This window comes from Corylus avellana, chromosome ca2, assembly GCF_901000735.1.
Source record: "Corylus avellana chromosome ca2, CavTom2PMs-1.0".
NCBI classification, from domain to species: Eukaryota; Viridiplantae; Streptophyta; class Magnoliopsida; order Fagales; family Betulaceae; genus Corylus; species Corylus avellana.
The window spans coordinates 26,499,903-26,526,925 of NC_081542.1; the positions used below are offsets into that span (position 1 = coordinate 26,499,903).

Below are 27,023 nucleotides of genomic sequence, written 5' to 3' on the forward strand. Positions count from 1 at the left end.
TTTTTTTTCTTTCTGCGCTATTGTGTAACTGTAAATAGGGCTGTTAGGTGAGCGAAGCGTCTCGCGAGCAAGCTCGAGTTCGACTCGCATAAGCTCGGCTCATGCTCGACTCGAATATTAAATGAAGCGCTTCATGAACACAAATTCTAGTTCGAATATTAAACTAAGCAAGCTCGGCTCGACTCAGCTAGGCTCGTGAGCAAGCTCGTATAAGCTCGTGTGTGTGTGTGTGTGTATATATATATATAAACTAAGTAATACATAATTAATTATAAATCTCATAATTATTAAAATCTTAAAATTGCATTCATATTTAAGCGTTAGAGAATGAAAAATTCTAAACCCTTCGTGATCAAAGAGAGAGAGAGAGAGAGCAATCATTAAAAAGACCTCAATTCAATTAGAGCAGACCCAAACGAAAGAAAGAAGAATCAAGCAGAAACTATTGAGGGAGATTGCAAAAGGCATAAACTATTGAAGAATCATACAGACTCAAACACTATCACTATCTGTTTGATGAGCGAGAGTGAGAGTGGAAAATGAGAGTTCAAGTGGAAGATGCGCTATGACTGGTGAGGGGGATTGAGAGAGAGACGTTGAAAAAATAGTTTTTTTGTAGGGGGCGTTGTCCTAATGCAGTCTGAATGCAACCTGTTAACTTGTCCCACATTGTCAAGAAAACGTTAATCTCCAAGTTTGCTTATCTTTAAAATGATGCATATCCTCTCTCTTTGAAACCAAATGCCTTACTGTATTGACTCAGGCTCCATACTCGACTAGCCAGGTTAAGCAAATACTCATATGCAAACTAACTTCTTAAGCCGTTTAATAGTACTTGAAGTTAAATTTTTTTAAAAAAAAAACAAAAACATTAAATATAAGAGCAAACTCGCGAGCTGGCTCGGTTCGACTTATTATTAGTTTGAGCTCGATTTTTTTGGCTCGCCTTTGAGCTCGAGCTCGAGTAAAATTTAAGCGAGCCAAGCCTGAATAAGGGAAGCTCACTCAAACTCGGCTCGTTTACACCCCTAACTGTAAAGCAATGACTCTAACTAATAGACATGATATTTGATTGCCCAACTTTGAAATTCATCATTCTTAAACAATTTAATCATCACATCATAGCTTCTTTTTTTTTCTTTGGTTTTTAATGTCGTTAATTTACACAAAAATAATGCCAAACTATTTACGTTGTTTCATTTTGAAACGATGTAAATAGGTGTCGTATGTGGCTAAAACGGCATACAAAAATATTATCAACCGAGGGTATTACAGCCAAACTGAAACGACATGGCAAAAATGACGTAAATTGATTGGTGTCGATATTTAATTGCCGATTTTTTTGTAGTGAGCTCTTTGCATGTAAACGATATCATCCATTTGTTCCCAAGAGGTAGTTCAATTGGTTGGGACCACGTCTAATGAAGCGGAGGTCACTAGTTCGAATTCCCTTCCCCCCTCTTGTGCGGACATGTATATATATATATCACCATCATCATCCATTTAAAAAAAAAAATCTTTATTTTGAAAGTCCCATGGATATATCCATGGGTTACTTTCAAAATAAAGACGTTTTTTTGAAGAGAAAGTGAGAAGCTATGGATGTTGTATAAATGTTGTATATATATATATATATATATCTTCCTCATAATATATAGTTTGAAGAGAAAGTGAGAAGCTATGGATGGAAATGGTAGGATGAAAGTAATTGTGTGGATGATGACACTACAGGAAAATCAGTCTTTAGAGACGACCCCGGGTCGTCGCTAAAAGCCCACATGTCGTCGCTGATGGTCATTAGCGACGACTATGGTCGTCGCTCCTTGTCGTTGCAAGTAGTTCGTCGTTAAAGACTAAATAGCAACGACATTGCATGTCGTCGCTGATAAGTATTAACAGCGACGACAAAAGTCGTCGCTAATAACTGTAAAAGGTGGTCGCTGAAAATGCTTCATAAAGTCGATGGGGACGCTGATGTGTTTGTCATCAGCGACGACATTGTCGTCACTGATGACAGACGCATCAGCGACGACATGTGTCGTCGCTGATGACACACGCATCAGCGACGACAAATGTCGTCGCTGATGAGGCACATATCAGCGACGACAAATGTCGTCGCTGATGATGCACATTTCAGCAACAATATTTAGCATGCATTAGTGACAGCAAATGTCGTCGTTGCTGATGATCGTCGTCGTCAACATCAAATGCTTTTCTTTTTGGCCGATTAATGTTTTAAATTGTTTGGTATAAATGATCTAAACATAACAATATATTAAAGCTTACTTAAGAACTCTTTTTCTAATTAAATATGCTAAAAGGTCTGAAACAGAGTTAATTACAAGGGAAGAAGTCTCAAAAATGGCCTGAGAAAACTACATAATTGTCAAGTTTTAAGCAAGTGCCAAAGAAGGCATACATCAACAACAATGTTCATTGAGAAATTAAACTTCATATATAGCTAAGCAGCAAAAAAAAGGATTACAAAAAAAGCTTTCCAGATGTAAGAACTGATAACCTGTACGACTCATCAATACCATATATAACTGCACAGAGAAGAAGAGCATATATTAGACAAGAAAACTCACTTAAAAACTACAAGCGTGTCTAATATAATAACCACATAGTTGGACAAACAGTTGCTACTCAAACATGAAAAAACGTAGTAGAAAAAGAACATTGTCCATCATGTATCACAGCATAGAGGAATTTCATACCATAATTGATATAGTAAATCATGGCAAGACAAAGCAACAGGTTCCCAACCAAACAATGAAGAAATTGCGGGGCTTGAGACTTGGGACAATGGAAAGCCATATGAACAGGCTGCTAAAGTTGAAGAACAAGATTTATTTGAATGGAAAAAATCTTTCCCTACATGGCACCTTAAGAAAAACCAAATCAAATATCTAAAAATGAAATCAAATATCTTTCCCTACATGGCACAAAGAAACACACATAGTGCAGGCGCCAGGCGTGCAGCTCAACAAACTAAGAAGTAAGAAATAAAATATTTGCTTATTTTCCATTCTTCCTCACTTTTCTAAGCAACCTAATATATACAAAGATCAGATCCGAAAAATCATACAAAATACAAACAAAACCCAAATAAAAGAAAATTATGAACATCAGCAGCAGCTTATGAGAACCACAAGCAGACTTAATGTAATAATTAAAAAAAAAAAAAAAATTCCTGTTTGATTACTGAAGAAAACGAAATGAAAGATGATAGGGCATATTTACAATACCCAGTTTCTAACCAAAAATCATTATGAGAATCCAAGTTCTTATTTCTTTCCTCCAAATTTTATCATCAACGAAATGACCTACAAGATGAAGAACTGCACTGCCAAGACTTTTACTCCACAACCAGCAGCAGTAACGGTGCAAGGAGAGAATGATGTTTGCATATGTTTGGTTTTGATAGGGAAAAAAAAAATCTAACACCAAAACGCCCTGAGTGACTATCGCAAGTGTAGAAATGCCTCATAAGCTGTAAATTTAAATAATTTCCTAAGATAACAGCAGAGGTTCCCAGAGAACACAAAATAAGTAAATCCAAAATGAAGTTTCCTTTTAATTATAAACAAGACCCAAATTCCTAGTTTCACATTCCTAACTTTTTTTTAGATAATTAATAAATCAATCTCAATAAAAGAACACATTCCTCACTAACATCCATTTGCAGCCATTGCTGATGGAAAAATACAATTTTCTAGTTTGCACATTACAATTACCTAAAAGGAGAAACAATCAACTGGAGTTGATAGATACTTTAACACATCAACCAAAATCAAACTTCCATCCGAAAATCAATCATCCAAATTCCATCAAAGTAGTAAATAAATCACAAAATGAGCAAAATTCTTACCCATTTTCATGTTTCTTTAAACATTCCAATCAAAATGAGCAATATTCAGACCTTGTGTTCCTATAACATATAGAAAAGAAAAGAAAGATGTCATCAGTAATAAATTAGTTGTTCGGGTTCAATTAAAGCATAACGAAACATATCTATCACACAACTATTTTACCTAAAACACGTGACATTAGGAGATCAAATTGGCGCTTTGATTCTTGTCTAATTTGCTTTATTTGTTCATCCCTTTTTTCTATCTTTTTCCACTAACTCATTTTGCAGTTTCTCTATTTGTTCATCTTTTTTTCTATCTTTTTCCACCAACTCATTTTGCAGTTCCTCTATTTTTCTATTTGTTTCCTCCAACTCAAGGTTGAGTTGGGTGCCATATACTTGCGAAGAAGATGATGGAGTAGGTATGACAAATTTTCCATCCCTCTAACATGGCCAGAACGTTTCCCACCAAGAGCTTATGTAAATATTTCCTCTTCATCTACTTCTACCTCTTTGTCAGCCAACTTCTCTACCATCAAATTCTTCAGAAGCAACCAAAATCAATAGGTTAGTCGTATAACAATGTGAGACAAGATATTAACAGAGAGCAGAAATTTCAACTACTTACGTATCGTTCTTCACACTGCGGAGTCACAAATTTCCCGTCTTTATTTGTGTGAGAGATCTTATAAAAGTCAATTAGATTGGGCTCTTCTTCATCCTCTCCTGCCTACACATAATCGACATATAATTAACATATGCTCTAAACATAATTATTAAAATAATGTAATAGTATAAAATTGTTACCTCACTATGGCGATGATTAAGAAAAGATCTAGAGCCAGATGTGTGATTGGTCTTCAACTCCGATCTATTCTTCTTATTACGTGTGGACTTGTCCTGTGACAAATTTTCACTAAATTATTACAAAATTATACTCCTTTAGATTTGTTGTCAATTTAGTTTAAAAATATTTACCTTTCATTCTTTGTTTTCAAATGACTCGCATATCTTAAGCCACATGGGTTGTGAGATAAGCTTTGGAACTTTTGTCTTCGCGATTGTTGAGTCTTTATCACCACCGAATTTAAGAAAATGACGGTGAAATCCATGACGAAGTGTTCTATAACTATTTGATAAAGCCAACTCAATAGATCCAATATGGTTAGCCAGATGCTCGTCTAAAGTCCACTCAGCCTATATATTATAAATAACAATAGTCTTAGCATTTTATATTATATGTAGTAAATAACATAACCTCAAACATTATAACTCACCAAAACACGAGCTCTTAACCGTTGCTGCTCACTTGGTGAGACACGAGTCCAAGAACTATGCCAGAGCTCGGCGTGTTCACGAACGACATGTGTCACCCTCCTACTAAAATAACTCGCATTTTTTCCTACAGGTCCTCTTGCCTTGAGAGGGATTGTTATCTCAACAGGACGACCATCCTTAAAAAGCTGATTGAACTTAGTGGATTTATTCGGACCTCTTTTCTTCTTGTTGGACATAATAGTTGTGAGACAAAATTTGAAACATAGTTAGTATTTTTGGTGAAGTAGTTTGTTCATAGTCTATACAATAACATAGACAAAATATGTGCACTTACAAGATGCATTGGAGGGCCCCTCAGTCATCGTCTGACATGGTGTTACATCAATTTCAAGAGGCACTTGTGATTCTAAACTTGCATTCTCAACTTCATCATTAAGATGCAATGGTGTAGAACGAGCCACGGACACACGCGATCTTCCTCGATTCATGATCTTCATTGCGTACAACTGATTCCACAATAAAAACAATGAATAAGAAAATATGAAAATACAAACATATACAATAATTGAAAGATTAGTAACGAGACAAACAAATATATAGCCCGTATCATCTTACCATAGAATAAATATTTATTTACAATAATATTCAACACATATCATCATCAGAGTTTGTATCAGAGTTGCAAGATAACTTATCTTCATGAGCGGAGTCATCATTGAGGAACATGCTTTCATCATCAAGGTCTTGTTCATCATCAGAGCTTGTTTCGTGCCCCTCATTAGAGAAGTCATCATTGAGGAACATGCTTTCGTCAAAGTGCACATATACTTCATCAATAGCTATTGGTTCCACATCATCTCTACGCAACGGAGTTGAGTCTACATTGTTTCCTTGTTGCACAGGTGCATTACCCTCAACCAATTCATCATCTTCTTCCTCATCACCAATGCCTTCATCATCTTCTTCAATCTCTCCCTCTAAAATAGTTGGAACATTGTATATGTTTCTATTGCTCACTTTTTGCACTACTTGCCAATTACCACCCAATTTGGGATCTTTCAAGTAGAATACTTGTGAAGCTTGGCATGCTAGGATAAATGGGTCAGATGTATACCATGTACGAGATGTATTCACACTTGTAAAGTACTCATCTGTTTGTATTCCCGTTCTATGCCCAACATCCCACCAATCGCACTCAAATAGATACACGCGATTTCGACCATAACGTAACACCAAAATGTTCTTCAACTCACCATAGAATTCAATATCCTTCATGTTATGCTCACCTTGAACAATTATACCACTGTTTTGGGTACGTAGAGTTCATTCATAGTCTTTTATATGGAATCTAACCCCATTCACAATACAACCTTTGTACATTACAACTTGATGATCCGATCCGGATGCAAGATCATATAACTGTTTGGACACATTTTCTACATTAGGCCCACATATACGATGTCGAAACCATGTTTCGAACTCAGCTTCATGCTTATGTTGGATGTCCACAGTGCCTTCTCCTTCAATCTTGTCATAGTGTTCACTACATAAAGAATACATAAGTATTCCTCTATATTCTCGAGTAATCATAATTTTTAATAAAAATAAAATAAAAAAATAAAACAAAAAACAAAAAAACACTATAAATCATACACTTACCGAATGTACGAAGTGATTTCGTCACAATTGTTAAGCACATACCATCGAGCCCTTGTGAGAACCTTATCTTCAAGTGTTATAAATTTTGCTGCTCCTAAAGGACGAACTCGTTGAGAGAACACAGACAAGCCTTTACTCCTTCCCACCTGCCGCACATCACTATTCCGTTCTTCACGATTCCATTTTGTCTCAATCCCATTGAGATACATGGAGCAAAATGTCAAACATTCAAATGATAAATATCCCTCGGCAATGGACCCTTCTGGATGTGCTCTATTTCGCACAAATTTCTTACATTTACCAAGCGTTCTTTCTTTTGGATACATCCAACGATATTGTACTGGTCCCGCAAGCTCAACTTCTCGTGGTAAATGTACAGCTAGATGTACCATTATATCAAAAAAAGCCGGTGAAAATATCTTTTCCAACTTGTATAAAATCAAAGGAATGTCATCCTTCATTCAACTCACGACATCTAATCTTAATGTTCGTGCACATAATTCCGTAAAAAAGGAACTAAGCTCAGTCACTGTTGTACGTATTTCAGTTGATAAATATAGACGAATTGCAACAGGAAGTAAGCGTTGTAAGAAGACATGACAATCATGGGTTTTCATTCCCGAAATCGTACCTTCTTTGACATTCACACACCGACTAATATTAGATGCATACTCATCAGAGAACTTTACACCTTTCAACCAATCTAAGAAAGTTGTCTTCTCAGCTTTTTGACAAAGTGTAATTTGCATGTGGCATTGATGTAAATGTACCATTTTGTTGTAAGTGCAAATCTTTGCGTATTCCCATCACACACAAATCCTGTCGTGCCTTCAAAGTGTCCTTTGTTTTTCCTTTAATATTCAGCAGTGTACCTAAGAGACTATCACATATGTTCTTCTCAATATGCATGACATCCAAATTGTGTCTCAGTTTCAATGTTGACCAATAAGGCAAATTAAAAAAAATACTCTTCTTCGTCCAATTCAACTCACACTCTTCACGCGTTCTCTTCTTTTTTTTGGTCTCATCTTTTCCAAACGGCAAATTTGGTACATTCTCTAGTTGTTGTAACAATTGATCTCCAGATAATTCATTAGGTGCCATTCTATGCTCCTCAGTACCGTCAAAGAGAGATTTTTTTGTGCGCCATATATGCCCCTGAGGTAAGAACCGACAATGAGCCATGTAGCATGACTTACCTCCAAACTTCAACCTTTTGGACGCTGTATCCTTGTTACATACTGGACACGCCAGGTGTCCCTTAGTCGACCACCCAGACAAGTTTCCATATGCAGGAAAATCATTTATAGTCCATAATAATGCTGCATGCAACTTAAAGTTCTCCTGCGTCGATGAGTCATATGTAAGAATGTCTTCATTCCATAATTCTTGCAAAAATCATAAAAATCGTAAATATGAAATTACAAGGAAAGAGATTTCGGTGATAATACAAAAATCATAAGAATGGAGAAGTTTTATACCAGGAAGGCGAAAGCTGAAGAAACCCTCAGCAAAAATCCAGCGGGTATTCTGCCGTGGAGGGAGGAGGAAGCTGCTCTGTTTCTTTACGGAGGAGGAAGCTGCTGTGTCACAAAAGAGAATGTGAAAGGTGTTCTTTTAGGGCTTCTTTTCAAAATGGTATTATCATTATTCATTAACCGTCCAAAATGGTATCAAAGAAATTTTGGGTAAAAATGGCAGCCAAAGTCTCTCCCGCGCCCTTATGAAATTAATAATCGCGCCAGAAATTTCATTAAAATTAATTAGCGACGACAATTGTCGTCCCTAAAAAAAAAAATTTAATTTTTTTCGTAAACTAATTAGCAACGACACCTGTCGTCGCTAATTAGGAATTCGATTTTTTCCTTCGTTATTTCGCGACGACACTGTCGTTGCTAATTGAAATACTTATTAGCGACGACAGGGGTCGTCGCTAATGATCTGAACCCCTGTCACAATTTTTTTGGTGCGCCTTTTCACGCTTGGGGAAAAATATTATTTCGCCATTAGCGACTGCATATTAGCGACGACATCTAGTCGTCGCTGTTAACACATTTTTTTTATGGAATTAGCGACGACAAGAAATTGTCGTCGCTGATATTGAGAAATAGCGACGACTTTTGAGTCATCGCTAAAAATATGGTCGCTAAAGACCAATTTTCTTGTAGTGTGATGATGATGGCATTGATGAATAACCCTCCTGCTGTCTCTCCAACTTCCCTTTCCTATCATCATCATCCTGAAGATGCAGATTTTAAATTACCAAAAATCCCACATATTCCAGTTCCACCAAAAGTGCTAATTGTAGGGCTGTGTATTTATGAGTGCCATGCAATATGCCAGGATGGACAACCTAGCATTTTGTACAGGGCTTGTATGTTACATTGTTTGCCAAAAAAATGTCGTCCCTCTCATTTAGACGTCGTTGATGATTGTGCTCTTGCTTGTATGGCTGCAACCACCACCTCTGCAAATGGTATATTCTCTCTCTCTCTCAAGTTTTTACAAGAACTCTAATTTAATTTAGTCATGATGAAAATTTTAAGCATTTTTTTAAAAAAAAATTTTTTATGTAGACACATCAGTTCAAGTTCAAGGGGAGTGTAGTATATATCATTACTCTTTAATATATAAGTAGAAAGAAAAAAAAAAAAAAAAAAAGTAATTCTACATACTCTTCAAACTCATATATTACATTTATTTCACATTGATTGATGTGGTGTGTTTTAGTTGAAATATGATCATCTCCATTCCAAAAGAAATTGAGAGTATCCCGTTAGATGTTAGTGTTTTCTAAAAGGATAAAATTGTCATATTAATTTTTTGGACAATTTTACCCCTTTAAAATACACTAACGAGATACTTTCCATTTTATTAGAAATGGAGTTTTAGTTGGCTTTTCTTTTCTTTCTTTTTTTTAAGTAGCTGACATGGAAAGTGTCTTAAAACACGCAAGCCATTTAAAACACGTCACATTAACCAGTGTGATAAATAGGTGTGGAGTATAACATTACTCATATATTAATACTCAACTTTCATCTTACCACCAGAATTCACTGGGCTGATGTAGTCATGCCCATTAGTTGTTGAATTTTTTACTTTTTAAATAAAGGCTAATTCCAAAGGCTGATGTAACATTACTCATACCCTTGCATAATGCAAGGTCTCTTCATTGTCTTCATTGGACACATGTCCTCTCCATTTCCATCCGGCTTCTCTCCATTTCATTTGAAATTGAGAGGTTTCATTTCTGTCTTTATAAGTTGAAACTTTAATAATCTTAAATATAAAACTCTGCTTTGAGTGGAGTTGTGCTTCAACACCTACTTGATTAAAATATTAATACCAGTTGTTTTAGATATAAAATTTATATATTTAATACTTTTTTTGAAATTCTATGACTACAATTTCTGTAGTGTGAGCCCCCTTAGGTCAAAGCTTACTTCAATATAAGTACTTGATCTTAAAGTGAGTAGTATATATATCTCCTTGTGGCCCCAACATTGAGTATTTTTATTTTGAGAAAAAAAAAATTATCTTATTTAAATATTATAATCAGATTTAAAAAATAATCGTCCCATTTCAAATATGAAAAAGCTTCTTCTAATTTTGTGAAATTATATATATACACACATATTTAATACAAAAAACTTATGTTAATTACTTTTAATCTCACTCTTGCAGATAAAGTAGAGGGCTATATTGAAACCTGCTACAAAAATTGCGGAAAGAATTATTGAATAATACTAAAAGTCACTCTTGTGTTACTGCATAATGTCGCTCGCTCTTAAAATTACTATTAAGCTTGTGATTGATCATTATTGAATTTTGATCAAATAGTAATTTTAAAAATCACGTCATTTTAGAGTGACACAAGATGAAATTTTAGAATTATTCATAATTAGTAGTTTGTTCTCTTTCTATCAAAAATATTAAATAAAATGTTGTATACATGCCAAGTGTATGCAGATGATCGACATCAAGTGAGATGTGTGGAGTAGATTGTCTCCACAGTTGCTTTGTTACTTGTATTCTAGAATACATTATGGGCCATGCTTATTTCGGCCAATATTCTACTTATTGATAAAAATAAAATAGAATTATGCCATCATGGGTGCTTTGTATACTGCATGAAATTATTGGTCATGGTTGTTCCGGCCAACTTTTATTGATATTAATAGAAGTGAAAGTGGAAACTTCGTAAAGGACCCTTAAACTATCATTTGTTTATCCTCTAAATCTCAAAAACCTTTAATTTCACCCTTTGAACTTTTAATTTGATGCAATTTATCCCATTCCGTCAATTTTTGGTATTAAACCATAATAAAAACCCTTAAAAAGACCAAATTACCCTTTGATTTTTTTTTTTTTTAAAAAAAAAAATGAAGAACATGAAGAACAAAAAAGATGGTCACAAGGTGACACACGGTTAGGTCACCTTGTGATTTTGTTTTAATAATAACATTTTTTATTTTTTATTTGAAATTAAGGGTAAATTTGGAATTTTAAAAAAGTTAGGGGTATAATGGTCATTTTATCACTTTTAACGTTTAAAAACTGACGAAAGGGATACATTGTATCAAATTAAAAGTTCATGGGGTGAATTCGAGAGTTTTTTAAATTTATGGATGTCTTCTCAAAGAAGAGTGCTACACATCCCAAATTTTTCTCCCAAAAGTTAATTCTCAAATGATGTGTCACTATCTCATGAGATTTATTATTTTGAGAAGTGTGTTACCAATTCATAGGATGGTGATACATCATTTGGGAACTAACTTTTGGAAGAAAAAAAATTAAGATCGATGTGTAGCATTTCTCTTTCTCAAAAACCCAGGTAGTTTAGGGGTGTAAAATGAAGTTTTACCAAAGAGAAAATATATATCATGGGTCTTCTTAGCCATGGCTGCTATGGAGGTTGATCATCAGCCAAGAAGATGTGGTTTTGCCTTTTCTTTTTCTTTTTTTAATTATTTTTTTATATAATGGACATAAGCACATCACATAGTCGCAAATTTTTATTGTCACGTAATCACAATTATATGATGGGCGTATACTATTTGGAAAAGATTTTGATGGCATCGAAGTCTTGACGGTGGTATTATATTAGTTCCTTACGCAATAATTGGCCTTTTGTATTTGTATAAATGAAATAAGACACAAAAGAAAGAAAAGCTGCACAGAAGAAAGATAATCAATGACCCATACTGCCTTCTCTGTGGGTTGGCAACCGTAACCAATTTTCATATCCTGTGGGATTGTCCCTCTGCGCGAGATGTGTGGAGCGCTTGTGGGAGAAAAATCCAAAAGAGTTGTTTCAACAGGCCAGAGTTCCTGGAGGTGGTGAACGGGATTTTTTAAAAAATGCGAGGAGGAGGATATAAACCTCTTTGTCGGGATAGCAAGGAAGATATGGGGCAGAAGGAACGAAGTGGTCCACGGAGGCCCTTTCACCCACCCAAACATTTTGGTTCAACGTGCTAAGGAAGCTGTGACTGAGTTCAGAGCTGCCAATATGCAAGCAGATCATGGTGGGGAGGGGACTAGCAGGCTGCAAATGGGTAGGACCCAAGCCCAGGGTGGCACAAGCTCAATTGGGATGCTGCAGTGTGCAAAACAATTGGCATGGGGGCGATGGTTCGGGATGAGGTGGGCGCTGTGGTGGCGGCACGATGTCTAGTGGGGCTGGGTTTCTTGGATCCCTGTGCTGCGGAGGCTTGGGCGGGAGTGCAGGTCAGACGGTGGGGACTGGAGCTTGGGCTAGCTGCTATCCAGTTGGAAGGGGACGCAAGGAATGTGATGGAAGCCATTAATTCAAGAGAGGACATGAACCAGCTCTTGAGCAACCTTACCCAGTGGAAAGTGGACGTGGTGAGTCGTGATGCTAATAACGCAGCTCATATTCTAGCCAAATTGGCAGTCTCTCATGGAGTGGATAGATTATAGATGGGGGTTACCCCTAATTGTATTCGAGAGGTTGTTCTATCAGAGCAATCTAATCTTACAGTCTGATTTCCATCAATGATATATGTTTTAGTGTCAAAAAAAAATAATAATAAGACAATATAAGGTTCTTGGAAATAAAATCAAAATTTCCATTGTTAAAATTATTATGATACATGAACATGCTAACACTCATAAGCAAACTAATTTCTTAAACATTTTCAATATGCCTGAAAACTTATTTCCCCATTTTGTTTTACCATGCAACATGCCCAATTAGCTATTTTGACTTGGATCCTCTCTCCAACCCTAGTATGAATTTGAAATCTTGGCTAGATCCAGAAAGTTGTGTGTACTTTCTGAATCAATGTAATGGATATCTTGAAAAATGAAATGATTATATTTTTTAGTTATAAAATTGCATGGAAATAAAATAACTTTTCTATCCAACTTTATGGTTACCAGGCCTCCAGTTCTAAGTCGGTTCAATGCCCAACTATAACAGTTGAAAAGGTCTTAGATATGGTTGAAAAATCTTAGAATTGGTTTGCTTTACTGCTGCCCCAATTCAAACCTCAACTAATAATTTTCCCAATTAATAATAATAGAGTAGAAAATAAAAGATTGAGGCCTTTTGTAAACCCTTTATACCCAGGAGTAAAGACATTGTTCTAACTTGTAGTAAACCAAAGAGAAATAAAGAAAAAGAAGAAAATTCAGTATGTATGTACTATAATGTTCTTCACCTTTCAAAATTTTCATATACGACGAATAATGCTAAAAATCATATTTTTATCTTACAACTATCTTACAATGTTGACGTTTCGGTCTCTATCAACTAAATTTAAGGGTTGATTGAGATTGTCACGCCAATATTGTGAAATAGTTGTGAAATAAAAATGTAGTTTCCAATGTTACCCGATGCAAATTTACGATCTGCACATGTCTTTGAAATGATTCTTATACAAGTATATTCTATCCTTTCATGGGCCATTTCTTTCTGAAACCTACACTGCTTTCCTGATAATTATCTCTCTCTTGGAAGTAATCTATGGTTGTTTCAAACCGAGCTCAACTACTTACCTGCAAGTAAAATAAACACAAACGCAGAACACAGCCTGCTAAGCTACCTTAAAAAAGCAAAGAGCCAAACTAAAAAGAAACATGCTAAATAGAGTGGGGTATATATACCTTGGTTTTAACTATGAATGACAAAATCCTTTGCCATATGTTATTTGGAGCACTGAGTGAAGAAATCTGCCCTTCCATGATCCTTTCAACTGAAGGTCCCATTTCATGGACAAATCTGACAGACTCTGACAGTCGATTTAGTAGGTTCATCAAGGCAATCACTTCATTCCTTTGCAACTGCAGCTGAAGGCCAATGCAACATGATTTAGTGTTTAGAAAAGAAAAAGTACTGTTTGCTCACCGATGGGCCTTGTTTTTTTTTTTCGTTTTCTTCTGATTTTTTTTTCTACTACATCTCGGAGAGTAATGCTACTCTTCATATCATTTATCACACTCACTCTACACTAACTGATGTGACATCATTTAAGTGAAACACTTTTGGTTTTTTTAAGTGACTAAAATAGGATGCTACTTAAAACACGCCACATCAATGGGTGTAAAATGAATGTGATAAAGGGATGTGATGAGTAGCATTACTTTATCCCGTACTCGTGTCAGCACACTAAAAATGCTGATCTTGTAGGAAAAATTGAGTGGCTTCTAACTTAATAATCTTTCGGATAATATTATAGATACTTACCACTTAAGGAAGAATATTTCAGTGACATAAAATTGGAATTTGGAATTTCAAGTTAACTGTAGAAGATACTTACATTCTGAGCAGAGTGTTCCTGACCATCGACAGAGAAGAGGATTTTCAATGCAGTACCAAGACCAAGGACCTGAAGCTTTCCCCACAGACGACACTTCTCACATCCTACACAGTCCATCAATGCACTGCAATGGCAATCATCATTGCAACAAGGTTGAGCCAATCAAATTAGTAGTAATATAATCAAAGTGAAAGTGGAACTACGTAGGGTAAAACTTGTCATTCAGCATTTTATCCTGCTGAGAGGAATATTTAAAACCAAGAGTGGTAACACTCATTGGGGATTCTTCCTTCCAACCAAAATATTAAAACAAAAAAGGATTGAGTTCATACTTTTACACACATGATACCAGACAAGTAGTGAGAACTCCATTCTAAACAAATGATAGTAACTTTGCAGTGCTTTGGTTTGGTATAAGAGCAGTAAATGCAAAAAATGAGGGAAAAGGTGGGAGAAACAGGGAAGGGGGATAATTTGGGCAGTCCACCAGGGCCCAACTTTTTGTGTCTGCCCGAATTGGACTGAAAGGAAGGCAAAGGAAGCAGCAATACCATGATATTACCACCATGCCCCTTATTCTCTATTCCACCATATTCCCTTGTATAAGAGAATATAAGTCGAACAAAGATATAGTTATCATTTCCCTTCTCTCGACAAACCAAAGAAGAGAAAATTATTATCTTCCCCTTTTCTTCTTTCTTTTGTTTTCTCTATCCAAACATACAAATGAAGAAACCTCTTCCCTTCCCCCCTCCTTTGATCTTTTTTTTTTTCAAATTCATTTCCTCAGATGCCACCAAACAGTGTGTTAAGAATGAATTCTACAAACTCCTTGAGACACTACCCATACCTTCTCTTTTGATTTCTTTATAAGTAAAAATGACCATTAATCAAATGGGTTACGAGAAGCACCTTATGTTTCTGAATTGCTTTTGTATTTGCTGCTTTAATTCAGGTCCACGTTGACCTTTCCACAATTTGGCTTCATCAAATGGGACTGGACATGCAGCTTGTAGTTTGGGATTGAAAAGTAGCTGTCTCATCAAGGACTGCGTCTTCAGATCTTCATTCGGGTTTCCAGTATCGTACTCAGCATATTCCAAATAATCTGCTGCCTAAAATGCATTCAGCCAGTGATTGCAATCAGGATGAATTTTATTCATCATTATAGACCCATCAGGATACACAGTTTATACAACACCTTTTTTTAAATAAAATAAGTACAGTTCATATAACAATACATTATAACATATTCCATCAAGTGAAATATTTCTCATATATTACGATACCTTACACTAACAAAAAAATATAGGGCTTGAAGAAGGAATCAAGAGTTAACTAACACTCACCTTTGTCACGGCTCGAAGAACAAAGAGAAAAGTGAAGTACAAGTTTCTGACACGATCTGGGTAACTTAGGACCCGATCATACATCAAGGAGAGATTTTGACCCCACTGAAATTGAAAAGATAAAAAGGCAAAATTAAAGAATGGTCAGATCTTTCAATACATTATTATTGCTACAAGTCTTAGGGAAGGTTATACTTTGGCCCCTATGCTGGGCAAAGTTTCTTGCACCTGAAACTACCCACTTCTAATGTAAGATTTTTCTATAAAGCAAGTTGCAGCATAGATCATGTAAATGAAACATCAGTTACCAACTAAAATTTTGAAATATCTATAGTGAAATATACCAACAGAGCTCTATCTTTTAATCATTTTTTTATTATTATTTTATAAGTAAATGGAAGGAAAAATTAGAACAGCTTTACCGAAATTTAAAAATAAAATTTTTAGGGTGCAACATAGAGGGTTCAGAAAATAAGTTGCATTGACCATGGGCTAAGAAAATATACTGGTCAAAATGGGTAAAATATGTAATTTGGAAAATCTATGTGAACTATCAGTTGGCAAGAGTAAAATGGCAAGTGTCTAAGGGTATGATAAATCAGAATTTGTACCGAGTTTATAGCTTCATCGAGTAGATAATCAGCAGCTATATGGATAGAAATCGATGAGTGAAGACCAGATATCAGTTTGTACAAAATTTTTTCCTCGTGGCATAACTCTTCAGATGGATCTGCAGAAGTTGAACCAGCACAACATTGTTGTAATAAGGGTCATGTTAAGAAGAACTCACATCATAACTGCTCAATATCTAGAAAATGAATGAATTCTCATAGAAGACAATAATTAAATTCTAACAATTACAACTGGCCACTTGATGATTGAGTATAAACACAACATTAAATGGGCAACATGAAAGCCCAGTATTTTAACAATAATAAGAAAATACCATTGACTTCAAAACCTTATCATATTAGAAAAAGAAAAATAAACCACTTTTAATTCTTTGAAACTTCAACGAAAGTGAGGATGCTATGTCCTGTATCCAACATCAGAAATGAAAAATCATTTATTGGAGCTAAATGGGCACTGAAAGTAAAGGAAACAAGGATTGCAGTGGGAACCCAGCATTCAGATGAAGCAGGAACATTAAACACCAATTTTAAGAGTATCATTCTAGCTCCTCCCAAATGAATTCAGTAAAGGGGCAGAGGACAACCTCCCCCCCCGCAAAAAAAAAAAATACCCATGGCAAGAGCTTAGCAACCTTTGTTCAATAAAAACATAACAACAACAACAATAACAAAGGAAAAGTATATCTACCTCGACTTTTCACAAAATAATACACTGAGCAGTAGCATCCACCACATGAAGAAACGAAACTTTTTGTTAACATAAAAATTTCAATTGGAAATTGATTAAAATGTATACAATACTATTTTGCCTTTAAATGGGCAACATTATTATACTTAATAACCATTGCACTAACCATCAGGAGCTAAAATTATTAAGGGAGCTTAGTACCAATTGGACTATTTCAGCTTATATTCTTACAAACCTGTTGCTCCTCACTCAATCTTGAAGTCCTGGTTAAATTTCATATTATTGAAATTAAACTACATTTTGAAGAATTTTACTTTGTAGAACATAATTTTTTAAATTATTAAAAGTAGAAAAAAACCAGAAATCAAGTGTCAACTATCATTTTTGGGAAAAATTATTTTTGCTTTGGTTTTTTGTGTGTAGATCGGTAAGTCAATTGGAAAAATTGGTTTTTAGTGGCTCAAAGGTGACTGGTGTATAAGGATTAAGGGAGGTTAGTATCTAATTCAAAACATGGAGGAAATGTTACGTAATTTTGCGAAAGCTTGAGGGAGGTTAATGTAATTTTCCAAAGTAAAAATATTAACAGTAATGAAAACCATTAAAAACAATTACTTTGAAAGAGAGAAAATGCATTATCCAAAAATATGCGGCATAGAACAGAAAATGAGAACTCACATTTTGGGCAGTTCTCACTGTAGATAGCATCCCATATCCTTCTGGCGGATGGACCAGTGTAACCAGTATAGCGCTCAGGATTCAGTTGAAGGTTAACATATGTCATCTCAGCTGCAAATATAGATGGAATGTCAGTTGTAAGCCATAATAATCTTCAGGGATTAAAGTCATCCAACAACAAACGTAATCCACAACTGTCGTATTAACATTTGACATTAACATCAACACTTAATTCAAATATGATACAAACAATTGTCGGTTTCATCATCATATGTCCAGGGGTTGTCTGCTTCTGTCCAGCCTCTGAAAGATTTACTATCTATTGTACGGTCCACAGCTGCTTGCGGCTTTCCCTCTTGACAGATAGGATCCTCTTGTGAATGGGGCATCTTAAATGATTCAGGGAACTCGCTATCTGGGCATTCACAGACACTGCAATCCCGCAGACGGCACATTCCATCATCAGGCCAGAAAGGGCAGTCACACCACAACTTAGCCTACCATTAATTAGATTCACAAGGACTTTCAGCCAAGTAAAACAATTATTTCAAGAATAGAAGCAAGTAACAATGCTTGAAAGGGGGGAAAAAGATTATATTTACATTGATAATTTACACTCTAGATAAAAAAAGACCTAAGGTTGTATTTATGGCAAGGGATTTCACATATGTAATCGGTCATATAGGTTAATACTTGCTATATCTGGACCAGAAAAACTTTAAACATCTGCAAAGACATGGCTTGTTTTCATTCTGGTACCTTGGTATCATGCCAATATTTATATTATTATCAGAGTAAAGTTCTATTACAAGTATTCTGTTTCCTAAATGGATAAATACAAGTATTCCTAGGCCAGACAAAGGAAATATCTTTTTAAAAAATCTACCAATATTTGTGTGTGTGTGCATGCATGTGTGGGCATGTGCGTATATGGAGCATTTCTATATTGATACAACATACACGTTCCAAAATGTACATTGTAACTAATATGAGAAGGCATCTCATTTCAGTCCACACACACTCATGAGTTTAAAAGCACATTAGCTCTTTGAAACAACTTGCAAACTATAGGTATTATGATAGGTATAGACCATTTTTATTAGGTAGTTAAAAAATAAAAAATAAAAAACATTTTTATCAGTAAAGCCTCATATAGTGTAACCATTTTCTTTATATCCTACTTAAACACTACATGAAAATAGTACAACAGAAAGGACCACATAGTAGTTCCTCATATAATTAGCCTACTCCTAAATAATAAATTAAAAAACTAGAGTACCTTGAAATACCGGAAGAACGCGGTTTTAACAAGCTCTTGAAGCGATGGATGCAACAGTTCCTCATTAAGACGGTCCACAGTTTCATAATCACAACAACAATCTTCGACAATCCCGCTATACTGCACAATTGTAAAACCAAAAACCAATTAACAATCAAAAATCACAAAGTACTAAATTTGAATCAAATTCAACTCTAATTCCCCACTCAGGTTTTACAGAACAAAGAAAAACAATAAAAAATAGCCATCACAAAATCAGTTCAAAATATAATTGATTTGGCGAAAACACAAAGAAAAGCAGAAACATTGATTAATTTTTTTGAAATTACAAAATATTTTGGACTAAGAAATGGAAAACCGCTTCACTCAATCAAGCCTAATACAAAACAATTTAGCTCAATTGTCCTAAAGTCTTCCCAAGAATCTAAGATTTCCATTCTTCCAATGCATTTTCCATCATTTTCTCAGTAGCCAACCAGAACCTCTAAGAAAATGAAAAATGAAACTTCCAAAAAAAAAAAAAAAACCAAGGAGAAGAATTCACCTTAGCACAAAGACAAGGCGTGCGAGTTAGTCCGAAGAGCGACAAATTCGGAGAGGTCCTCGAAGACACAGCCACAGCGACAAAGATGGCAATGAGAGCTCCAGCCACCACCCAATTCCATCGCTTTCTACGGCCCGTGTTCTCAGCCTTTGCCTTCTCCATCACCAGCCTCAATCAAACAATGCCGAAACGTATCCCAGCCCTCTGTTTGGCTCCCTAGAAAACGAAGGAAAATGTGATATCAGTGGCAAACTCAAAGTTGTGGGTTGGTCAATTGTGGAATAAGCGGTGGACTTAGAGCATCTCCAGCAACATTATATATTTTAGCTATCCAAAAATCCACATTCTCTACTATAGCTACTTACTTTTTCAATACATACTCCAATAGATTTTCTATTCTCTTCTTTATTTTCTTTAAATGTTATTTTTTTCATTTTCATTTATTTCCAAAAATAACATTTTCAAACAGCAACATATGACATGCTTTTCCGAAGGCATTAGGTCTTGAACAGCCAATAACTGAGATGAGATCAAAAATTATAATACAACAGCCCAAAATCTGTCCCAACAAAAGGCTAATATGAACATAGGTGTCACAATGAGTAATCCGAATCTTCCTCTAAAGAAATGAGGAATAAAAAGGCCCTAAAGCTATTATCTCAACTGTGGCTCATTTAACCATCAATCTATGTTCATATTAGCCTGAATACTAATATAAGAAACATATAACTTGCTAAGGACCATGAATGCTACATAAAAGGAAAAATGGGAGCCCCTACCAGTATGAGAAACATACAACTTTCCCAGCCATTTCTTGTCTGAGAAGAACATTACAGGAAAATGGAACAAATTTGTAAGGCATAAAATTCACGACAATCGGATGCAAGTTATCGAAAAACTCATGAACGCCAAAAACCAAAGGTACAAACAAAACAAACAGAGCAAGCGACAGATCAACGAGCGAATTCTAAAAATCCAACAAAACCCATCAAAGAGGGTGTGCCTCAAACAATCATTTACGAATTTAAAAGCCCCAGAACCCAAATTTCCAAAAACCCATCAACTATCATTGACAATTCGACTACCAAAAATCAAAATTTTCCCTCATGCATTGAAATCTTAAAGGCCGACCATGAATGAGAAGAAACACAAGCTCACGGAGCTCAAAGACTCACCTTCAACCGAGCGAATGAGGGAGAGGAATTGTGCCACCTTCAACAGAGCGAGCGAAGAGAAGAGAAGAGAAGAGGGACAGAGAAAGGAAGAAGGAATTTCAGAGACAGCGATGAAGAGGGAGAGGAAGACGGGGGAGAAGCGATTAAGAAATGTAGAAGTTGCAGTCGTAGAAATATGATTCAAAAGGAAAGTCAAGTCGGTGGGTGTCGCCGACGGTATTCGTTCGTTAAATTCAACGGCTGGCAAGTCAGAGAAGAAAGTTGGAAAACCAACGGCAGGGACTTCGGCTGAAATGCAGTAAATGCTATTTTGCATATTAGTAAAATGTTATTTTGAATTTAATTTTTTAAAAAAAGAAATATGAACAAATTTATGTTAATTTGGGTTTGTAGATTTTCAATGCCATGGCCCATTTGTGCTAAAGTCAACAAAATTTTAAATGTAATTAATTTGGTATTAAAATCAACTTATAAATTATTGAGATATGCCCAAACCCCCCCCCAAAAAAAAAAAAAAAAAAAAAGTTCTTACAGTCAAATTACGTCTACTAATTTAACAGATTATATTAGTGTGACACTAAGTTAAGTAAAACAAGTGTTACAATTTTATTGGTTTTAACGTTTTATGCTATCTGAATCTGATAAGTTGGTGAACATAATTTGACTGTAGGAACTAAATTATTTTTTTGGCATATTTTGGGGACTTATGAGTTCATTTTGATTCTACATGAAATTAATTATAAACCAAATAAATCACAAAGACTGATTTTACATTTTCTCCAACTCTTTATATATATATATATTGTGTGTGAAATTTGAGTGATATAAGTAGCTACAGCTCATGCAAACTAATAGAAAAATACGATCATGAAGGGGTAATCGTCTCCTCATTCACATGATGAGATCACATACATCTAATTTGGGCACATCGTTTTTGGAAAGGACTAAGAAGTTACCTATTTGATGAGCAATTGAATCACACACGTAGGCTAATTTTAGTATAATATATTTGAAATAAAACTAAACGAAGACGATCCTTTACACCTGTTTTATCCCATCCACCTCACACCGTTGGCGTGGCATGAGCTGAATGGATATATCAAGTTCTGTTTTTTTAAGTGACCACTCAACCGTATAAAGTAGGGAAAAGGATCCTTCTATGTAGACGTGACAAAATAAATGTAAAGAATAAATTTATTGTGCCAAATATATTGTAGGTTGTATACACCTACAAGTGTGTGCAATTAAGTTTCCGAGAGGTAGCTCAATCGACTAAGACCACGTCTCATGAAGCAGAAGTCACTAGTTCGAATCTCCCTTCCCACTTGTGCAGACATTGTCAAAAAAAAAAAAAAAAAAAGTGTGTGCAATTAAGTCTTGAATGGGTAATAGTCAAAATAATGGATATAATTAGGGAGGGAATAGTTAAGAGTCAAAATAGGTTGTGATTGGTGACGTATGTAATTTAAGCTCCGGCTATAATTTACTTCATAGCTTTTAATTTGTTCTGTTTGTAAGAGTTTTTTGCTCGCAACTTTTATAAATGAATGAGAATGAAATGCTTCCTTTTCGAAATAGGTTGTGTTTCCTAATTTTAAAATTTGTGCATAATTTAAGACACAACCAGATGATAAGCAATAGTTGTGCTTTCCCTACCTGAATCTCTTGATTGACTATTAGGCAAAAAAATAATGACTTAAATTAAAACGCTCCAAATGCGCAGCTCCAACCAATCCCTTCTATTGCGACTCATGAGTGAGCGCTATCATAAAGAAAAAAATGTTTGAAATACTACAATTTTTACTATAAAAGTTATTTATAAATTGAAGTTTATCATTGGTGAAATTTAAGAGATATTGATATGCCATATTTTATTTACTTAATTATTTCACCATTCATCATATCATATATATATATATATATAAGCCGAGTTTTGACTTAGAGAGTACTTAGAATTATGACACATGTCCTAAACCCATGTGTTTTTGTAAATGAATGGCCGGTCCTCTTAGAGAGTGCCAAGAATTGCGACATTTGACATTTTTAAAGAAAACCTCCATTTAGGTGAGACAATTAAAACGTAATGCATTTAAAACATATGGGTTTTATTTGTAATGCATTTAAATGTTTTAATGAAGAAAACAAAAGGTTTCTAAATTCTCTCTATCTTTATTTAATTTTCTTTTTATTTTCTCTTTCCAAGTTTTGGCTTAGAGAATGCTTAGAATAACGACACGTATCCTGAACTCATGTGTGTTTTGTAAGTGAACCGGTTCTCTTAAAGAGTGCTTAGAATTGCGACAGCTAGCGTTTTTGAAGTAAACTTCCATTTAGGTGAGACAATTAAAACATAATGCATTTAAAACATATGAGTTTTATTTGTAATGCATTTAAGTGTTTTAATGTTGAAAATAAAATATTTCCAAATTCTCTCTCTCTTTATTTAATTTTCTTTTTATCTTCCTTTATTGAGTTTTGGATTAGAGAGTGCTTAGAATTATGACATGTGTCCTGAACCTATCTATTTTTGCAAGTGAACTGATCCTCTTAGAGAGTACATAGAATTGCGACATGTGGCGTTTTTGAAGAAAACTTCCATATAGGTGAGACAATTAAAACTTCATGCATTTAAAACATATGGATTTTATTGTAATGCATTTAAGTGTTTTAATGAAGAAAACAAAAGGTTTCTAAATTCTGAATCTGGATTCACAAAAATTCCTAGGGGAATTTCAGTTTCTGAAATTTCAGATCCAAGTTGTCCATTTCCATTCAAGGGCTAATGTCCTGCCACATGTCCCACTAATAATAAAATAATATTTAAAATTTAAAAAGAAAATAAATAAATAAATAAAATAATGGCCACCCCAAAAAAATTTGGGTTTGGCCCTTGGGGGTGGGATCACCCCCAAGGGCCAAACCCAAATTTTTTTGGGCAAAATGGTTTATTTATTTACTTTTATATTTTCTTTTTAAATTTTAAATATTATTTTATTATTAGTGAGACACGTGGCAGGACATTGGCCCTTAGATGGTGGACGGCCTAGATCTAGAATTCCAGAAACTGGAATTTCCCTAGAAATTTAAGTGCATCCAGATCCTCAAATTCTCTCTCTCTCTCTCTCTCTCATTTAATTTTCTTTTGCTTGTTTCTTTGATTTCTTGCCATAATGTAGGAGACAATTAAGCGTAAGAGTTTTATTTATAATATATTTAATTGTATTAATAAAGAAAACAAAAGGTTCTCAAATTTTCTTCTTTTCTCTCTATTTTTCTTTTTATCTTTTCTTGCTTTCTGTTTATATCTTCAATATGAGTCAATTAAGAGAAAGAGAGAAAGAGAGAGAGAGTTTTTCGTCGTTGTTTCTCAATGAAAAATATATACTAAAATTCTTTATTTATTTATTTATTTTTAAAAAAATTATAACAGTTCTTTTCAATTATATTAATATTTTCATTTTTTTCGTTTTTTATCTTTTTTCCAGTGGTTATGTTCTTCCATTTTTATTTGTGTCCCTTATATATATATATATATATATATTTTTTTTTTTTTTCTAAATTTATATATATATTTTTATTCAAATGGATTACTTCTCTTTTGCAAATTTTACATTGAATTCGGAAAATTTTCCAATTAAAACGTAAAGATTTTATTTGTAATAGATTTAATTGTCTTAATGAAGAAAATAAAAAATTTTCAAATTTTATCTTTCTCTATCTATTTTTCTTTTTATCTTCTATTGCTTTCTGTTTATATTCTACAATTAAAATGTATGAGTTTTATTTGAAATGCATTTAATTAATGTCTTAGTAAAGAAAACAAAAGATTCTCAAATTCTCTCTTTTTATTTTTCTTTTGTAAATTTTACACTCAATTTAGGAAAAAGAAGAGAGAGAGTTTTCAATTGTTGTTTCACAATGAAAAAATATACTACAATTCTTTTCTTTCTTTCTTTCTTACTTTTTTTTTTTTGCTAGAACAGTTCTTTTCAATTATATTAGTATTTTCTTTTCTTTTCTTTTTTCTTTTTTCTTTTTTAATCTTTATCCTGTGGTTATGTTCTTCCATTTTCATTTTTGTCCCTTATATTTTTTTTTTCTAATTTATATATTATTTTTATTCAAATTGATTACTTTTTTATTATAAATTTTATATTGGATTCGGGAAATGATAGTGAAAGATAGTTTCCTATCATTATTTTCAGTTGACGTTTTTTTAGTTTGTGTTGTTGTTCATTGAGTAATTCGTTTTTCTGTTTATATGCTTAATTAATGGACGACATTGGTTTTTAAGGTTTCATTGGAATTGGGAAACGTATAAGTAGAAAAAAGACAATTTCTACTAATTTATATATTATTTTTTATTCAAATTGATTATTTTTCTTTTATAAATTTTACATTGAACTAAAGGAAATGATAGCAAAAGAGAGTTTCCTATCGTCATTTTTGGTATGAGCGGACAGCGGTATGACTTTTTTTAGATTATGTTGATGTTCAATGAGTTTTTTTTTTTTTTTTTGGTCCTGAAAGTAACCTTTTCCGTTATATATGTGAACTATTTTTAGATTATGTTGATGTTCAATGAGTGTTTTTTTTTTGGTCCTGAAAGTAACCTTTTCCGTTATATATGTGAACTATTTTTAGATTATGTTGATGTTCAATGAGTGTTTTTTTTTTGGTCCTGAAAGTAACCTTTTCCGTTATATATGTGAAGGATATAAAACTTTATTTGATAAGACTTTTTCCTATACCCCTGAATAAAAAATATGATGGACATGTGTGTTTAAACTTTGAAATTAAATTATAATGAATAATTCTGCGCATTACGCGGGTTGTGAGCTAGTTATGTACGAATGTGAAAGTTGTAATACCCGTAGCACCACTCTAGTCGTATGTTTTTTTTTTTTTTTTTTTTTTGTGGAAAAACAAGAAGGGAAGGGGGGAATCTCAAGGAAGGGAATGGTTACACCAAATAAAACAAAAAACGAAGAAAAAAAAAAAAGCTAAGCAATCCAACAATAAGCCCATATACAACAAGATCACTAAAAGAAAACATAAATTGATAGGGAATGTGTCAAATGTATGACACAGCCCTATTTATTCTTGGCACAAACGCCTAAAATATTGGTCTTCATTTAAGGTTGTTTAAGAGGGCATACTAGGGATAGCACACCCAAAAGAAAAACCGTTGCAGCTACACACAGAAGCGAGAACCATAGAAGTTAAGGGGGCACTGATGGAGATTGGATTGAAGCCACCGATATGAGGCACCACCTTGGTATCTGTAGAACAGCTCAAAAAAATTTGCAACCAGATCTAAAGAACACCATAGGCAAAAACCGCTAACTACTAACCGTTAACCGCTAACCAAAAGTCAAAATAACACTCTTTTTACAAAAATCAAATCAAACGTGTTAAACCAAGACACGTGTATAAACAACAATGGAAGCTAACTATGGGCTATTAAGACATCACTTCTAGCTTAAAATCTAAATTAATGGGCATGTTGTCTACTCAAGTATATTAACCATCATTTTTCTTTATATTTTTTCAATATGAAACTTGAATCTCACGAGTGTATACACAACCCACGTCATATTTATATTCAATTAAATATTTCATTTCTTGAGCATGATGGACAATAAGGAGGAGTGTTAGAATACTTCCTCTATTTTCATTCCACTAGTTAACTTCTAGATTTATTTTTCTGAAAATCTTATTATTAGTTATGAAAATATCAATAACATACACAATTTTTGCCTCTGCTTTTAAGAGTTAGACTGTATATTTATTTATTTAATCAATAAATAAATAAAAAGATTAGCAAATATTCTACTTGTTAATTTTCTTGTCTTTTTGTCACGTGCCAACAACAGTAAAAAGAGCAACACCTACCATCTGATAGGTCTGCTTCAGTACTTTTAAGTACTTTGGAGCAAGAAAGTTAAAAGTGATCAATAATACTTGATATTATCAATATCTGGTGAAATTATCCCACCTCATTGGAATTATATTTTAAAATAATTTACTGTCTTGTAGTTTTTTAACCTAAGTTTTTAAGTTTAGCCCACATCAAATGAGAGATTTTTAAAATTTTACTAATT

The 27,023-nt window shown here is 34.1% G+C and overlaps 2 protein-coding genes and 2 long non-coding RNA genes across 5 annotated transcripts in view; all 4 read right to left on the minus strand.

The window, feature by feature from the left end:
* LOC132169462 (uncharacterized) overlaps nt 1-1,798 on the minus strand; it is a 2,460-nt gene extending 662 nt beyond the window's left edge. The window contains exon 1 of the mRNA XM_059580495.1: nt 1,730-1,798. Coding sequence (XP_059436478.1) covers nt 1,730-1,798 — 69 coding nt within the window. The remainder of the gene's footprint in view (nt 1-1,729) is intronic.
* A 585-nt stretch (nt 1,799-2,383) lies between these two features.
* LOC132168724 (uncharacterized) lies at nt 2,384-4,256 on the minus strand. Its single transcript, XR_009438919.1, has 3 exons — nt 4,035-4,256; nt 3,872-3,931; nt 2,384-2,546 (listed from the first exon to the last, which is right to left on the minus strand). It is a non-coding gene; the product is annotated as an uncharacterized LOC132168724 (long non-coding RNA).
* A 47-nt stretch (nt 4,257-4,303) lies between these two features.
* On the minus strand, nt 4,304-4,922 carry LOC132168708 (uncharacterized). Its single transcript, XR_009438916.1, has 4 exons — nt 4,832-4,922; nt 4,661-4,753; nt 4,482-4,583; nt 4,304-4,395 (listed from the first exon to the last, which is right to left on the minus strand). It is a non-coding gene; the product is annotated as an uncharacterized LOC132168708 (long non-coding RNA).
* An 8,536-nt stretch (nt 4,923-13,458) lies between these two features.
* LOC132170771 (endoplasmic reticulum oxidoreductin-1-like) lies at nt 13,459-21,199 on the minus strand. 2 transcript variants are annotated; one of them, XM_059581873.1, is made up of 11 exons: nt 20,920-21,199; nt 19,745-19,960; nt 19,201-19,320; nt 18,172-18,418; nt 17,922-18,032; nt 16,535-16,653; nt 15,924-16,028; nt 15,487-15,689; nt 14,575-14,698; nt 13,922-14,098; nt 13,459-13,813 (listed from the first exon to the last, which is right to left on the minus strand). In XM_059581873.1, the coding sequence occupies exons 2-11, from the start codon at nt 19,904-19,906 to the stop codon at nt 13,802-13,804; spliced, it is 1,380 nt and encodes a 459-aa protein (XP_059437856.1). In that variant the 5' UTR covers nt 19,907-19,960; nt 20,920-21,199; the 3' UTR covers nt 13,459-13,801. The 2 variants fall into 2 exon arrangements, with proteins under 2 accessions (XP_059437856.1, XP_059437855.1); XM_059581872.1 differs by having other exon boundaries at nt 13,922-14,104.
* Between the last annotated feature and the right edge of the window lie 5,824 nt (nt 21,200-27,023).

Excerpts from the sequence above, each read along its gene's own strand:
- LOC132170771 (XM_059581872.1), bottom strand. The coding sequence starts at position 19,906 with ATGGAGAAGGCAAAGGCTGAGAACACGGGCCGTAGAAAGCGATGGAAT. Across the intron at positions 19,321-19,744 it reads CGCCTTGTCTTTGTGCTAAG|TATAGCGGGATTGTCGAAGA; the intron begins GTGAATTCTTCT and ends ACAATTGTGCAG. Across the intron at positions 16,654-17,921 it reads CAGTGAGAACTGCCCAAAAT|ATCCATCTGAAGAGTTATGC; the intron begins GTGAGTTCTCAT and ends CAACTTCTGCAG.